The sequence below is a fragment of the Meleagris gallopavo genome, chromosome 22 (genome assembly GCF_905368555.1).
Source record: "Meleagris gallopavo chromosome 22, MGAL_WU_HG_1.1, whole genome shotgun sequence".
NCBI classification, from domain to species: Eukaryota; Metazoa; Chordata; class Aves; order Galliformes; family Phasianidae; genus Meleagris; species Meleagris gallopavo.
Genome location: NC_139425.1, coordinates 2,131,383 through 2,148,063, shown reverse-complemented (window position 1 = coordinate 2,148,063; position 16,681 = coordinate 2,131,383). Strand labels below are relative to the sequence as shown.

Below are 16,681 nucleotides of genomic sequence, written 5' to 3'. Positions count from 1 at the left end.
GAGCTCAGCTGTAGCCCACGCGCTGCCTGAGCCTTAGAGCTCTACTCTGATACGGAGCCCACTGTCCCAGATGCCGGGGTGTTGGCATCCAATGCTGCATTTTTGCTCATTCTCTACAATTTTCTTTGCTTTTAAAACTACTTCAGTGACAATAGATTTGGCATGCCTAAAAAGCAATTCTTCTTGCCCCTCCTGCTTTACTTTGGAGACTGCTTTTTCAATGCTCTCCTCTATAGCGCTGTCATGGTCAATCAAAATGACCAATCAAATCAAAACAATTTTTGATTATCAATATTCCACATCGTAACATCATGTGGTGCACTGGGACTTCAAGAGTTGATGCTCCAGTTCCAGGTACCTGTCCCAGAACAGAAGAACTATATCCCCCAGAGGACGGTTTGCTGCTCTGTTACCGTTTCTGCTCAGAGCAAAAGACAAAAGCCATTCATAGATCACTTTCCTTTTTGATCTCGGCAGCATGTGAGCTCCCAAGATTGTCTCACCACAGCATTAGAGTAAGGACTTTGGTTTTCGGACACTCTTATTTGATTTACTAGCTTCAATTTTAATTATATGGTATTATACTGTACTATAGTGGACTATAGCTATCTTGCATTCCGATATCTTCTTTAGTATATTAGTTTGTTTCTCCTGAGATCGTTGCCACTGTTCCTGTTTTTTGGCCCACTTCTCTATACTGTTTTCCCTTTTTTTCCTTTTACCTTTCCCAGGGCATGGATCCATAGGCCCCCCTGCCCCACTAGTCAAAGAACCAGCCCATAAACTGTTGACAAATGTTGCAACGTCAGAATGCTTGGCATTGGTTGGACCATGGGCAGCTTTTCTCGCTGGCTTGTTGCCGGGCTCTGCTCTTCTGATGAGCCTCGTCCTTCTATTCTGCTTTGCCATGACAGAGGCAACTGAGATGGCTGCGGCTGCCTCCGAGAGAGATGGCTGTTGGGAAGCTCGATGATTTCAGAATATTTGCTCAGAGTGAGAAGCGACAAAGGATTGCAACTTGTTCCAAACACTTTCAGCGGCTTCTAGTATGACTTTGTGAAGGGAAGCCTGCGAGGATGCTTTGTCAGAGGCTTCTCTTACTCTGGTTTTCCTGTTTTGAAAGTTATTGCAGTAATGGACTGCTCCTACAGCCTGGCTTCTGGCCTTGGCTCAGGTGCACCGGCTGTGCTGGATTCAAATGAATGCTACTTCCAAACATCCTTCGATGTGCTCCCTGCAGCATCCAAAGTCAGCAGTGCAATTTCCTGCTCGTAATTGAAACGTGGCATCTTTGAAGGCTCTGCTCATTTGGCACTCCTAAACACTTTTTGATTGCTCTTTTGGGGAGCCCTCCTTGAAGAGCAGACAGGACGATCCAGTGCCTTCAGTTTCTCTGTTACTTCTCTCAGCACAGTCCCAGTCTCCTCTTGAAGTCTCTCTGTTTGTTTTTCAGACATCGCTCTGAATTCACAACGTCCAGGGAACTGTGTTTTTGTTTTTGAGGCAGCAACACTGTGGATGCTCCTGTGGTGTTTGGAGCTTTCCCTGCCCAACTCAGGTTTGGGCAACTTCTCAGGGAGCTTCATTGCACGTCCCGTGCTCAGTGAGTCTCCCTGAGGTTTGTGCTGCATGAAAGCCACAATCCTTCTTCTGTGTTGGCCAGACTGGAGATTATGGCATGGAGGAGCAGGGCCAGCTGGTCTGTGAGGCTTCATGGGGCTGGCTTTCTTACCCACAATGTATTCCACAGGACCAGGCAGGAGCTCATCAATGTCTGTCATTAGTCTGTGGGCAGATTTCTTCAAGTTGGATATCTTTTGAAGAAACATGTCCTGGAAGGGAACAGCAGGTTTAGGCTTGGTCTTAGAAAGTGCTTCCAACCCTGCACACTGATGCTTTACGCCAATGAGGGCCAGCACTCTGCTTCAGCCATACAATGAGGCAAAATGAAGCAAAAAGCTGCTTCAGTGCTCTGTTTGCAAGCAAGCAGCTTTCCAGGTCACCTGCACATCAGCACGCTGTGCTAGCTCAGCTCTGAGCTGAGCTGTCCTTTCCATGCCTCAGTGCCTGCACCACCAGCCCAGCCCTCACCTTTTCTGCATTCCCCATCTCAGATCCATCAAGTAAAGCCCGTGCCCTCGGTGCCATGCCACGGACACGTGCCTACCAACACCAGGTTTTGCCTACCTCTTCTTGCCTCTTTATTTTCTCCCGCTCCAGCTTCAGCCTGGTCAGGTACTGCCTGTACTCGTTGAACTCTTTCAGAGTGCAGACAACCTACAGAGAGACAAGGGCAGATGACTCCCAAGAACTGTTGTGGCAGTTACCCACACAGCCTTCCAGAAATGTGCAGGCCCCCAGCAGCAGGGGAGCTGCTCCTCTCCACCCTTCCCTCCCCAGCCGTGGGGACGCTGCCTCCTCCCTCCTTCCCAGGGCCAAGGGGACTCCACACTGGGGTGCCAGGCCCCTCCTCGGCTGCCTGGAAACCCCTCCAGAGGAGATCTGTGTTGGTCAGCCCATCATCCAAACCTACTTTGCCATCCTCGGTGACAAGGCCCCTGTTCTTCAGGTTCTGCAGGTTGTCTTTGCGGTTGTGGTAGTCCTGCAGATATGGGTCATGCAGGCTGTTGTATTCTGCACGCAGATGGCGACAGTATGGATCTCCCAGATCAAAATGAGGAGAAGGCTGGTGAAGCTGGAAGAGATGTGTTGCAGAGTATGAATGGAGAAGGAGAGAGCAGCAAAGAGACAAAGACGCTTCACAGCTGCTCACAGACACAGGCTGGCCTCTTGCACGCCCAGCTGAAGGAGGAGCATGCTGTGTGCATTTCCCAAACAGACACGTCTGGGTTTTTCTAAGACCTCCAAGAGGGAGAGGAGGAGAAGGTTGCACCCTCCTCCAGGAGTGATCCGGTCTCCACTTTTCTGACTATGACAGAAATGCCTGGACCTGGCATCCCAATGCACAGCCAGCAGCTGCAGGCAGGGCTCCAGCCACCTGCCTGTCTGGTGCCAGATATGGTGATGGCCCTAGTGCTGGCAAGCTCATCCGATTGGAGAGCCCAGCTTTCTGAACCTCTCCTGACCACTGGGCACTGCTGTTGGCAAGCCCTCGCTTGTCTCCCTGCTGTGGAGCCGGGAGTGTCCCTTCATTCCCCCACGTGGTTGGAGCAAAGGGCCGCAGTTCCCTCTGTCGAGCAGGTCCCACAAGGCCTCCTTGGCATGATGGCAACCCCAGGAAACAAGAGGCCCTTTTGACCCTTTCCTCCTCCTCTCACCTTTTCCCCCAGCTTTGTCCTGCAGAAAACAGGCTTGGTGCCAGGCTGCACGGGGATTTTGACCCCCAGTGGGAGGTCCAGCAGCCCGCTACCTCCTGCTCCAACTTTCCGTCCTCGGGGTCGGAGCTAGAAAGACAAAGACAAAGACTCTCTTGCACACTCAGGCACTCCATTCCCCTCTCCAGCCCCACCTCCATTCCCTTTGGCAGCTCCCTTCCCACTTCTTAGCCCGACTCTGGGATGTGCAGAGAGGCGCGATTCCCTGCAAGCCTTCTCCTGCGCCAGCATGAGAAGATGCCCCTCAGCCTCCAGAGAGCATCTCCGGCCCCAGAGCAGTCCCACATAGCCCAGGCTGCTGCACTCAGCCCTCTCTGAGGACCCGGTGCTCACCTTTCCGCTCCTCCCCGCTATGCTCAGAATTACATCTGGATTTCGGAATCCAGCAGTGCCACAGCGCTCCATGGCTCCTTGCAGGAACTCTCAGAGATCTGCGACCTTCCGCTACCACCTCTCGCTCCAGCAGCAGCGAACTGAGGCCACCCCAGCTGGAGTCCCAGCCTGCAGCTTTATGTCACGCTCACCCATTGTTGCATCACAATGCTGTCACAGTGTCACCGCGCCGCCACCCGGCAACCCTGCAGCTGCATGGAGGCCAATCTGGGTGCACTCACTGCAAGCTGCTCCAGCTGGCCCTGCTTTGAGCCTAAGAGGCTTGCTGAGGCCTGAGGCCTGCTCTGGGTTTCCTTGGCTTCCATCACAGGTGATGTTGCATGTGGAACAGACACCTTATATGTCCCAGAGACAGCTTTGTAGTTAAATGATGCTTAAATAATGTGGAATGAGACGGGAGAGCTGGCTTTTTTTTCTGTCATAGAATCATAGAAAGGTTTTGATTGGAAGGGACTTTTAAGATCACCTCGTTCCAACCCCCTGCTATAGGCAGAGACACCTCCGTCCAGCCCAGGTTGCTCACAGCACCATCCAGCCTGGCCTTCAGTGCTTCCAGGGAGGGTGCATCCACAACCTTGCTGGGCAACCTGTTCCAGTATCTCACCACTCTCCCAGTAACGTTCTTCCTGAGACATAGTCTAAATCTACCCTCTTCCAATTTAAAACCATTTCCCTTTATCCTGTTGCTACATGCTTTTATAAAAAGTCCCATCCCAGCTTTCCTGTAGGCCCCTTCAGGTACTGAAAGTTGCTGTAAGGTCTCCTGGGAGCCTTCTCCAGGCTGCAGAGCCCCAGCTCTCTCAGCCTGTCCTCGTAGAGGAGGTGCTTCACCCTCTGATCATCTCCGTGGCCGTCCTCTGGACCTGATCCCACAGCTCCACGTCCTTCTTGTGTTGGGGGCCCCAGAACTGGACGCAGTGCTCCAGGTGGGATCTCACGAGAGCAGAGCAGAGGGGCAGAATCACCTCCCTCCACCTGCTGGTCACACTTCTCTTGATGCGACCCAGGATACATTTGGCCTTCTGGGCTGCAAGCGCACACTGCTCAGGGCTGCTCTCAAACCATTCTCCACCCAACCTTCATCTGTGCTTGAGATTGCCCTAGCCCAGATGCAGGACCTTGTACTTGCCCTTGGTGAAGCCATTTTGATTACCACCAATCACCTCGTCTTTATTTTCCATGTGCTGTAGTAGGGCCTTCAGTCGGATCTGCCCCATCATCCTGCCAGGCACAGAGGTGAGACTGACTGGCCTGTAGTTTCCTGGATCTTCTTTTTTGCCCTTCTGGAAAATGGGGTTATGTTTCCCCTTTTCTTCACCGGACTGCCATGACATTTCAAATATGATGGATAGCAGCTTGGCAAGTCCATCCGCCAGTTCCCTCAGAACCTGTGGATGAATCTCATCTGGTTCCATGGACTTGTGCTCCTTCAGATTCTTTAGATGTCTTGAACCTGATCTTCACTTATAGCAGGCAGACCCACCTTCTCCAGACTTTTACTGTTGCTTTCTGTTTGGTCTCTGTGGCTAGAGCCATTGCCAGTGAAAACTGAAGCAAAGAAGTCATTGAGCACCTCAGCTTTCTCTGTATTCCTCTTGATCAGGCCTCCAGTTTCCTCTTGGAGAGGGTCCACATCCTCCCTTACCTTCTTTTAAATCACTTTTCCCCTTTCTCTCCATAGCTAGATTTATTTCTGTCTGGGTTTTAGCTTTCCTAACTTGATCTTTGAGGTTCCTGTGCTACTTGGAAGAGGAAGTTATCATCAACACATTCCAGGAACCTCTTTAATTCCTGGTGCAGTGCTGTGTTGTCCCTCCCACAGATATCAGGGTGGTTGAAATCCCCCATGAGGACCACGTTTTGTGGATGTGAAGCTGTTCTTATCTGTTCACAGAGGACCTCATCTACTCAACCTTCCTGATCAGGCGGCCTGTAGTAGACTCCCACTATAATGTTGCCTTCCCCTGCCTCCCTTTAACCCTAACCCATAAACTCTGTCAGCCTCGTTTATCCCCAGATGGAGTTCCATGGACTCCAGATCATCACTGATGTAGAGGGCAACATCCCCTCCGTTTATCCCCTGCCTGTCTTTCCTGAAGAGTTTATACCCATCTATTCTTACATTCTAGTCATGGGAGTCATCCCACACCTGCAGATACTCCTGCTTGTTCCCCATGCTCTGCACATTGGTGTATGGGCACTTGAGTTGGGCTCCCATTTGAGGCTGATTTACCAGTTCAAGTTCCCTTATCTTGAACCATAGGCAGTCTTACTGGCCTGTGATCCTACTCCAGGCCCAGGGCATTCATTATCATTGTCAGCCTCAAAGTACAATGGTTTGAGGATCCCCACCCCTGGCAATTCTAGTTTGAAGCCCTCCTGATTAAATTGGAAATCTTGCTGCCAAAGATGGTGTTCCGCTTATCACACAGATGAACCCCATCTTCCTCCAGAAGACCAGATTTCTTAAAATTAGCTCTGTGACATAAGCAGCCAAAGTCCTGTTCACAACACCACTCCTTTAGCCATTTACTGATTTTCTTAATTCTGTCAGTCTTTCCCTTCCACATTCCCCTAACCTAAAGGATTGATGAGATGACTACCAGCCTCTCTGTCACATCCTTGACAGTGAGTCATGGCAACAAATGGGTGCCTCTGTATCCCTCAGAAGAGAGTCACCCACCATGATCACCCATCTCTTTTTCTTAGTTACAGTAACTGTTATGCAATGGGGAGCAGGTCGGCCCCCCACACCTTAGATATTTATAAACCTGGATCAGGTCCCCTCTCAGTCTTCTTTTCTCAAGGCTAAACAGACCCAGTTCACTTAGCCTTTCTTCATAGGGGAGATGCTCCAGGCCCTCCACCATCTTTGTGACTCTCTGCTGGACTCTTTCCAAGAGATCCCTGGTTTTTTTTATACTGGGGAGCCCAGAACAGACGCAGTACTCCAGATGAGGCCTTAACAGGGCAGAGTAGAGGGGGAGGATCACCTCCCTCGACCTGCTGGACACGCTCTTCTTAATGCACCCCAGAATGCCATTGGCCTTTTTGGCCACGAGGGCACACTGCTGGCTCATGGCCAACCTGTCGTCCACCAGGACGCCCAGGTCCCTCTCTGCAGAGCTCCTCTCCAGCAGCTCATCCCCCAACCTGTACCGGTGCATGCAATTATTCCTCCCCAATAGATGACTTACTTATTATTGTTTCTTTTTTCTATCTCAGCCTGGAGAATTGTGAAGTGGTTCTCCAAAGGTACCTCAGGCTTTGAGGCAGGTTTTCTCCTATCTTTAGTCTTTCTTACACTGCTTGTCTGCTGCCATTCTGGAGGCCAATGGAGCCGGGCAGGTGCTGGTGATGCCAGGGGCACGAGACATGGACAGCTGCCTGGAAGGCACCTGGGAACAAAGGCACAAGGGGAAGAAGTCATGGCAAAGATACTGCCGGCCTTCAGGGCTGCTTTATATTGCCCATCCACGTGGCTGCTTTAATGCATGGACATGCAGGAAAACCAGAGCTGTCAGTGCTTACCATCAGGAGCAGTCAGCTCCTCTGAACGTCTCCTTTTGTCAAGGTCTCCACCACATGCTTTCCACTCATGGCTTCCAGTGGTCCACAGATGTGTGCAGCACCTACAGGTCTTCAGAAAATCATGGGCTTGGTGAAGTTTGGTGTTCTGTGTGTCTGACCTGCACACCACACAGGATGTCCTGAGTTCCACCTGAACTGGGCTGTACCCACAGTAAAAACATTCAGCTATGACTTTCCTATTTAGCCGGTGGAAGATCCTTCATTAAAAAAGAAAAAAAAGTCTTTATTTGTAGCGTTAGTATGCTTATCCTCTGGTTTTAGTATCAGATGCTTCTATACTTCTAGAAAGAGATTTCTCTATTTTTTTTGATCACTGTGGGATTAGCCAGCGTTAACCTTCTCTTGGCAAAGCTTATCCGATCAAACCTGTGCAGTTATTCTTCATTCTGACTTTATCTCTTTAGATAATTCTTCCTCTGGTGCATCTCTGAGTGTCTCCTCCAGTTTGGAGAATCCTTCTTCAGTTGCAGTTATTGGACGCTGCACTCGTAGCTGGCACGCTGCTGTGGGTTCACACCAAGTGCCCCACGTGCCTTCTGTGTCTGCTTCCAGCACGGCTGTGTCATCACAGTGGTTGCAGACTTTGGTTGGACTTCACACTCATCTCTCTTACAGGTCTTACTGTTTAATCCCAGTCAGGTTGCCGTATAACAGCAGTAACACCTCTCCATCACCTTCCCAGAATCTTTTTACTACCTGAAGCTTATCTGTGACCATTTTATACTTTCTCCTATGTCACTGGCACAAATATTAAATAGCACAGAGCCAGCATACCCGTCCCTGTAGGATCTCATTACAACACCCCTCTGAGTGTGGGTTTCCAACTCACAGATGATGTGTACATCTTCATCGCCTGGACATTTTTCCACCTAATCATCTGCCATGTTGACCTCATAGCACTGTGAACTTAATTTTATGATACCAAGGAGGATATGTTTTTCCCTGGTGTTGTGCTTACAACAGCAGCCAAGCAACATGCAGTCTCTCTGCAAAGCTCCTGCATAAAATTTCTGGAAGCATTAGGTTGCTTTAATTAATGGAAAAACACTGATGCAATTGGAGAAATGTTTTTAGTAGTAGCTGAATTGCAGCTTGTTGCTTCAAAGCCCTTAAAGGAACAGCTGTTGGATCTTCTTGTCAGCTGAGGTACCCTTCCTCTTATGCTGGAGCTGGTTCTTTTGGTGCCATTGCTAGGACTAGGAGATTAGGAAGGAAGGGGAGGAAATTTCTAGGAGAGCAAAATGAATGTCAGCCTTTAAGAAGCAGGATGCTACTTGTCAGATCTTTCTGCTGAGAGGTAGCACGGAATTAAGGATCTGATTTGGAGTCTGAACAATGACAGACTAGAGACGCTGGCACAGTAAAGAGGCATGCAGAATGATCAACATGATCTGAAAATGACAGGAAGTTTGAGAAAAAGGAGTGAAAGATTTAAAAAAAAAAGGCTGATAAGCCACTCCCTTGTGAGTGTGCAATGAGGGGTGGACTTCAGAAGAGTGTCTTAAAAAAGTGTTGAGACTTATGAATGTGGGGTACCATTTTGTTTGTTTCCCTCAGAACAGAAGCCCCACTGACCTCACCTTGATGCTAAAGATACCTGGGCTAAAAGTAGTTGATGCCAGAATGCTTCAGCTTATTAGCAGGGTATTCTGCAGTATCACTGCATCCACTGCATCTGTGGCAGTGTCAGGATGAGGCAACAACTACACCGATTTCAATTCTCCTTTGCGGGGGTGAGGTTTAATGCACAGATTTATCTCTTGCTTGTAGTGCTCAGAATGGCTTCACATGGTGAAACTTTAGCACAAATGTATTTCAATAAAGGTAATGAAGAAGGAATCTTTATTTCTTCCAGTGCTTGCATAAACTTTATTCTTGGGCAAGAACCCAATGGGTATACAAGACTATATAGATCAGCCTCCTGGGTTCACCGTGCAGCTGGAAGTAATGAGATTTCATTCTCCACACTGGCATGACACCACATTTGAGAGTGGTTCGGGGGTTCTTGAAGCAGACATCAAATTGGTACTGTCAAAAACTGTGAAATGAATTTGTGACAGAGAAATCCATTGTACTAGAGAAGGTCCCTGAAGCAAAATTCTCTTGAGACTGGATGAAGATGTGCTGAGGAATATCTTGTCCTATGTATATTCTTGCTCCTGTACTTTTAGTTAGCATCCACCACTGACCACTTGGTAAGACTGTATTCGTGCTAGGGAGAGCTTTGATCTGGTTCACAGATTCCCTTGTGCGACCATAGATACACAATGTGCCACAGCTAGGAAGTGTGGCTGGTGCCAAAGAAATGCTATCCCAAGTGTTGGTGGGGGAAAGAAGCCTTGATGTCAACCAAAGGCATAGCTTACCCTGTGCTGCAAAGTGTGCTGTGATGGTCCAGCCTCCATCCACTACAGAATCACTGAATGGCTTGGGTTGGAAGAGACCTCTAGATCATCTAGTTCTACACCTCCCCCCACCATAGGCATGGACTCCTCCCACTGAACCAGGTTGCTCAAAGCTCCATCCAGCCTGTGTATGTGCACAGGGCTCCTGCCTTCTTCTCCACAGTACCCCTTGTATACTCTACCACTTCTTGCAGTCCTCTGTATCCATCAGCTTCAGAACAAAAAAACAGCCAATCAAGATTTGTCTGTGGCTGGGACATCGTGGCACCACTTCAGAAAGCACAGAACAGGACTCTTGGTCCATTAAAGACCCACATCTGCAGTCCTGTTCACTGGGAACCATCCTGGCTTCCTGCTTTCCCTGCAGGGCAGAGGCAGTGTTGTCCTCTAGGGTGTGCTGAGGACCTGAAGAAAAAACGTGTAGAAGGGAAAAAGTGTAAGAACTGCATAAATCTAACGAGTACACATGCTTATTCACCTCAGCTGGATCTCTGCATCAGCTCAGAGAACTGTGATGGAGGCAGTTGGAGCAGTACTGAGTTACGACTTGAAACAACCTTTTTCTACCTGCAGAAAGAAATGGATTTTGAACAGGTATTTGCGGGCAGAGAGAGTCAGGAGCTAACCCATCCTTAGAGCTACAGCTGCACAAACACCTGGAGGTGGGCTGTGCTCTCCTGTCCTCTCAGTTGCCTGCAAAACAACATGACTGTCATCTGTGCAGCCACTGCTGCTCTTAGTGCTCCCAGCTCACAGCCTCTGTCTGGTCTCAGCTGCCAAAATACTCAGGCCTGTGCAGTCCATGCAGATGAATATCTTGTGACAGGAGAGGAGTGAGGTGCTGATGCAGGCAGAGCACTCCCCATTTTGATCCAGCGTGCCTTTCTGTCTACATGGTTATTTTGGAAAGAGCCATGTCCTGCCTGTTGAGTCAGGGCATCCCTGGTGCATCAGCACTGGGCTGTGCTGGAAAAGCCATCTGCTGGGCCTGGCTGAAGCCAGAACAGCAAATCACAAGTTCATATCCAGGTTGGATTTCTTTTTTGGAGGGAGAAATCTGTTTTCTGCTGGCAGACAGAGTCCTTGTGTTTTCTCCATCAGCAGCATCACTGTCTGAATCTTACTGAGATGCGGTTAGTGAAGCCTTCCCCAACTGTTTCCTTCATAAGCACACTTGAAAATTTAGAATAAATGATACGCACTGAAGCTATATGATTAGAAAGTCAGGAGCCCATCTGTCTTCCTTTCCTTTATATCCCTCTGTAGCTGCATCCATAGCATCCTGATTCACCTGCCCTCCAGACACAATCCCCACTGCCACCCTAATCTGCTGCAGCTTCTCCTGATCACAGAGCAGCTGCAAAAGGGCTCGAGCTGGTTTGTTGAGATCCTTGCTCACTCCAGGATGCAGTGCCAGCATCTCCATGTGCAGAAGACCATTGCAGTCTCAGCAATGGAGATACTCCTCCTTTCCCAGCGGCGGTCTTTGCACTCAACCCCAGTGTGCACTGCTGTGTACCCCTCTCAAAGACACATTGATTTCCTAGCTTAACTTCTGACTGACTGAGACTTGAGAATTATAAAGCATCCACTTTAATTTCCTCAGTGAAAACTTCATTTATTGAACAGAAAGGTTTAAGGCAAGAGAAACATCAAACAGGGCATTCCCAATGCTCTCTCCTCTCCATGCTGCAGTGCTGCCTGCAGAGCAATCCTTGCTGGCATCCCGGTGAGGAATCACTCAGGTATGTTACCCACTCCAGATGACCCCAGGCACCACTCACCATTGCAGCAGTGGGATTCCTCAGAGCAGAGGGACTTGTGTACCAAAGCTCATTAACCTCCTGCTTATGGCCTTTAAAGAAGCTGGCTGAGAGATTGCAAACTGCTCCTTTACTACGTGTTTTCCCATTTGTTATTTCCCCCACTGCTTCTCTTTGGAGGTCAAGGTAGGCATCAAGCAGTCTGATGCTGTTATCCAAGGGGAGGAAGAATGTCATTACCTCCCAGGGCAAGTTTGATGGGAGAAGTAGAGACAATGGGAGATGCAGGGCTCTATTAACTTCTTGGGGACTGGGAACACTGCATCTTCCAACAGTCAGTCCCAGTCAGGGTGTGGATTCCTGCAGCAAAGCTTGGCCACTGTGGGCTGGGTGTCCCAGCAACAAGATGGGCTGAGAAACCAGGGAAAGTTAAAATAGCAGCACCAGCAACCCTGATTTTAGCGCTCACTTTCCTCCGTCTGCTTTCTGAAGCTTTGGGGTGCCTCGGGTCATTGTTTTCAAGCTTTCCTTTCCAGTCTGGAGTCTCATTTACAAAGCAGTAGCTGGAGTTCAAAGTGATGCCTGGGAGCTAGGGGTGCTGGAGTATTATGAAATATAAAAAAAGTCAGGAATCAGAGGACTGGCAAGGAAGTCAGCAACTCGTTACAAACTTTTGCTAAATTCAGGCCACTGAGCCTGAGGTGTAAATATCCATATCTGATTGCTGTATCTTTGTTTTAATTTTTGATCTTACCTGATTTATTTGAAGCGAGATAGCAGGGAATGTGCAATACTGAAATGGGATGGGCACAAACTAGAAGTAGATCACTGTCACAGCCCTTGGTGTAGCCAGAAATTATGGAATCCTAGAATCATTAAGATTGGAAAAGACCATTAAGATCATCCAATCCAACCATCAGCCCATCCCACCATGCCCATTGACCACCTCCCTCAGTTCCACATCTCCCCTTCTCTTGAACACCTCCGGTGACGGTGACTGCACCACCTCCCTGGGCAGGAGGTTCAAGAGCAAGGACTGCTCCTCTTCTTTGGGAAGCCAAGTTAGGAATTCATTGTTGGTCCATTTTGCAGTTTGAACAGTGGAACCAGCTTGTAACAAATTGCTACTTTTGTAGTCCAATTAGAATTCTACTAAGGCTCACAATCTAAATTGTCTTCTTAAACCAAATGTCAGTTAAAGTTTAGTCTCTGGTACTATCTCCCCCATCTTTGCAGGAGCTTTATTCATTCTCCCCTGAGCTCTCAGCATCCTCCTCTGGGAGGAGTGTGATGTTAGTAATGGGCTTTCTTCTTCCTCTTTGCCAGAAGCTTGAAGTTCCTGTTGTCTTTTCTGTCCTGGTCTGCTTGCATTTGTTTTCACACATTTTCTTTATGCATTTTCTTCTTGCCATTGGTCTACAAAGAAGAGGAAAGACTGAAGTTCGGATACAGGTGCTTTCACAACATCACATTTTTGTCACTTAATCACAAATCATCAGCCATAACCCTATGTAAAGTCTGAAAACAAGGAGCTAAAGGATACAATTCAAAGTCTTGGATTTTTTCTCTTCAAATAATTTTTGTAAGGAGAAAAAAAGGAAAACAAACCAAAACCACTACATTATTTTATTTTCCAATTCCAGCCCAAGGAGAGCCTGATTTCTCCCAGGCTCAAACCCACCACTTGTTATAGGAGATCATTTTCAGGAAGGCAGGGGTTGGGGTGAAAAGAGGCTGCTGTAAACAGTTCAGTTTCTCACCCAATTCTCACCCCCAGCAGGGTGCCTCGCAGGGAGAAATCTCAAAACTATCCACAGAAATGAAAGTAGAGACAAAACTGAGTAAATACTGAAGAACACTGCAGAATCTGACAAAGGACTTGGTTTGATTTCTTGTGATCAGCTTAGCTACTATTTACAAGTGTTGGGGCAGGCATCAGCTATCTGTCAAAGCATTCACAAATCCCGCGATGCTTATCACAAGTGGATTGGCACCTGAGGACTCGCACAGGGAACAGCTATTTTTAGTTGCCACACATTGTTCTCGAGATTATGAAGTGTCATTCAGCGACCCGGGAGCCAGGAGGATTTGATGTGACGTCAAACAGCATCCAAGCTCCAAAGAGCTGAAGCGTATCGTGAGCAGCTTTGCCACTCTGTAGAATGGGCACAGCTCCTTCTGGCTCCTTGACAATGGCAAGCAATACATTCCAAGTGAAAGAGAAGACATTTTGCTGATACTGTGATAAACTTGGTTGACTTTAACTACTCTAAATATAGAAGGAAATGCTAGAAAAATGTAGTTGTAGCTAATTTTTGCCCAGGGAGGTGATGGAGTCACCATCCCTGGAAGTGTTCAAGAAACGTGGAGATGTGGCACTGAGGGACATGGGCAGTGGGCAGTGCTGTTAGTAGGCAGACAGTGGGACAGGATGACCTTGGAGGTCTTTTCCAGCCTTAAAGATTCTGTGATTCTAAAGCTGTGAATAGAGCTCTGGCTTATTTCTAGCCATTTAATTTCTAGCCTCGGGTTTCCTAAGTTTCACTCTGATTAAGGATTTTATCCAAACAAGACAGTCCCAAATCTCCTGAGCGATGAGTTCCCAGAATTCAGACAAAAGTTATCAGCAACCCTCTCATAGGAGAATGAAATACATGTGTTTTATAGTGGTATCCCCTCATGGTGACCTTTCAGCTCTCTTCATACCTCCCAGCAAAGACTCCTTTTCTCAATTCTACATAATAACCTCATGCTTGTCTGACACGGGTTGATTGTAACTAGAAAAGCATGTGGTCATCAAAATATCTCTTTTGCTTGGATATTTAAACAAGTTGCAGAGGGTCAGAACCCCTAATACCTGTGTTAGGCTGAGCTGGCCTTTCTGAAGAGCAAAGGGTTGTTTACCTGCCTAGAAATGCAATGTCTATGGGTTTGTGTGTGTGTTTGAGTTGGGTAGGTATAATAAAAACAAGTGCCACAGAGAACAAAACACTTAAACTGATTTAAAGCAGGAAAAACACAAGATGGCACAAGTAGCATTTCAAGGATGCTCTGTGAAGTTGAGAAACAAATTATTCATGCACTGCCTTAAAGCCACAACCCCTAACTGGAGAATACTGAACTGTACAATTGCACTATAAATTGCTGTGCTTGCCCAAGAAAGGTCTCCATGCAGTAGCTTATCAGGGTGTCAGTCAGCCATAGGATGCCTCCTAAACCTGTCTGCACAGACTGTGTTATTTTATGGATCGCCAGAAGCTGTTTGCTATCAGAAGATGCTGCCATGGTGGCCTCTGGACCCAAGTCGTCTTTGCAGTTCACTGCATTCCTGCACTCATATGTTATGATCAACAGAGAATCTCCTAAATACTTGGACATAGGACTTCTGTCAAGAACCATATTGTGCACTGGACCGTGGCTGCTGCTGGTGTTTTTGTTGGGAAATTGGGGTGGGATAGGCAGGTAAATGCTTTGGGTGTAGAGAAATTACAGGGAAGCTGGGGCTGCAGTAATTACTGCCTCGTGATGTTAAGTCACCAACAGTTGTCTGTGCTGGATCTCTACCAAAGTCAGCAGAAGCTCACAAGACTTGATACTGCTCAAAATCCAAAGCTACCACAGTCTCACAATGTGCCCCCAGCAACTGCATCAAGTTCACCTCCATGCTCAGCCCAGAGCTTAATCATAGCATCATAGAGTCAAAGAATCATATAATCATAGTACTGTAGAGTCATAGACTGGCTTGGGTTGGAAAGGACCTTAAACCCTCTGCTGTGCAGGATTGGCAGCCACTAAATCATGCACCAGATCAGGCTGCCCAGCCCTGGCCTTGGACACCTCCAGGGATGGGGCACCCGCACTTCTGTGGGCAGCAGTGCCAGGGCCTCACTGTCTTCTCAGTGAAAAAATTCCTCTGTGAAAAAATTCCCTGAAATCTAATCTAAATTTCCCCTCTTTCAGTTTAAAACTGCTCCCCCTTGTCCTGTCACTATCTAACCACAAAAATAGTTACTTCCCTCCTGCTTTTAAGCTCCATTTAAGTATCAGAAGTTCATTATCAGGTTTCCCCTGATCTCAGGGGATACCTGATAGTGTCCTTACAGTAGATAAAGGTGACAAATGCATTTCTGCCTGGCCAGCCACTGTGGAAGTGCCCTGGCAGATGCGTGCCATCCTCCAATAACAAAATGCTGTGTATTTAGTTGGACGCTTAATAGAAAAGACACCACAGACTTAATTACAGATCCTTCTTACTTACAGAAACACAGGAGTACTCAGGGCTACTGTTACTTGGATGGACCTCTTTGTAATGATCTTGCTTTGAAACTACGCACAGCCTTTGTGGTCTTGTTTCCCCCCATCATTGCACTGAAGCTTCCTTAATTGCCTCTTTGGAGCGGTGCGCAGTGCCGCTCGGTGCCAATGGAGCAGCGCTGAAACAGCCTTTTTCCAAAAGCCCGAGCTCAGCAATGCCTAGGTGTGTGGGGTACTAATGAGCTTGATAGCCCAATCATGGAGAAGCTGAATAATAATCAGTTTCTTCAGCGAGGACCACAGCACATTTCCAGTTTCTGGCAGCTCCCAGCCTCCCGCCTGGCAAATCCTCTCTGAAAGGGCAGCCCTTGGCCCCCAGCTCTGCGTCGGTGAGTATCATGGGGCCACTGCTCACAGGGAGATGGGAAAATGTCAGCACAGATGGAGATTAAGCCATCTTCACCTAACGTCAAAACTGCCATCTGCTTCCCTCCTGCACAGCTTTAATCAGATTTTCTCAACAAAAAAACGTAAGTGAGAGGGATCCGGAGGCTCTGAGCACACCAGCACTCATGGCTTTTCTGTGTGCATGTGGAGGGGCCCAGGAAGATGAAAAGAGTTTGTGTCATAATTTGTCCTTTTAGGATGGGGTTTATTTATTTAAGCAGTAACCAGCAAAGCATACTTTATGAACAGGAGCTTGCTTAGTTCCCCAGTATGGTTCTACCTTTGCATTCTCAAGGGAGAGAATTGGATAGCAAAAGAAATATAATGGCAGAGTTGGATAGTTTGATCTTCACACCAGAATTGGAGTCTTCCCTTCCCTTCCCTTCCCTTCCCTTCCCTTCCCTTCCCTTCCCTTCCCTTCCCTTCCCTTCCCTTCCCTTCCCTTCCCTTCCCTTCCCTTCCCTTCCCTTCCCTTCCCTTCCCTTCCCTTCCC

At 48.0% G+C, this 16,681-nt stretch overlaps 1 protein-coding gene across 1 annotated transcript; it reads right to left on the bottom strand.

Annotated features, from left to right (window-relative positions):
• Positions 1-764: 764 nt before the first annotated feature.
• Positions 765-3,740, bottom strand: LOC146542919 (fibrous sheath-interacting protein 2-like). Its single transcript, XM_085241843.1, has 6 exons — positions 3,669-3,740; positions 3,279-3,404; positions 2,534-2,695; positions 2,188-2,277; positions 1,733-1,832; positions 765-784 (listed from the first exon to the last, which is right to left on the bottom strand). The coding sequence occupies exons 1-6, from the start codon at positions 3,738-3,740 to the stop codon at positions 765-767; spliced, it is 570 nt and encodes a 189-aa protein (XP_085097969.1).
• Positions 3,741-16,681: the final 12,941 nt, after the last annotated feature.

Coding starts and splice junctions, on each gene's coding strand:
- LOC146542919 (XM_085241843.1), bottom strand. CDS start 3,740: ATGGAGCGCTGTGGCACTGCTGGATTCCGAAATCCAGATGTAATTCTG. Junction 2,278..2,533: donor TTGTCACCGAGGATGGCAAA/GTAGGTTTGGAT, acceptor GTCTCTCTGTAG/GTTGTCTGCACTCTGAAAGA. Junction 1,833..2,187: donor AAATAAAGAGGCAAGAAGAG/GTAGGCAAAACC, acceptor GTTCCCTTCCAG/GACATGTTTCTTCAAAAGAT.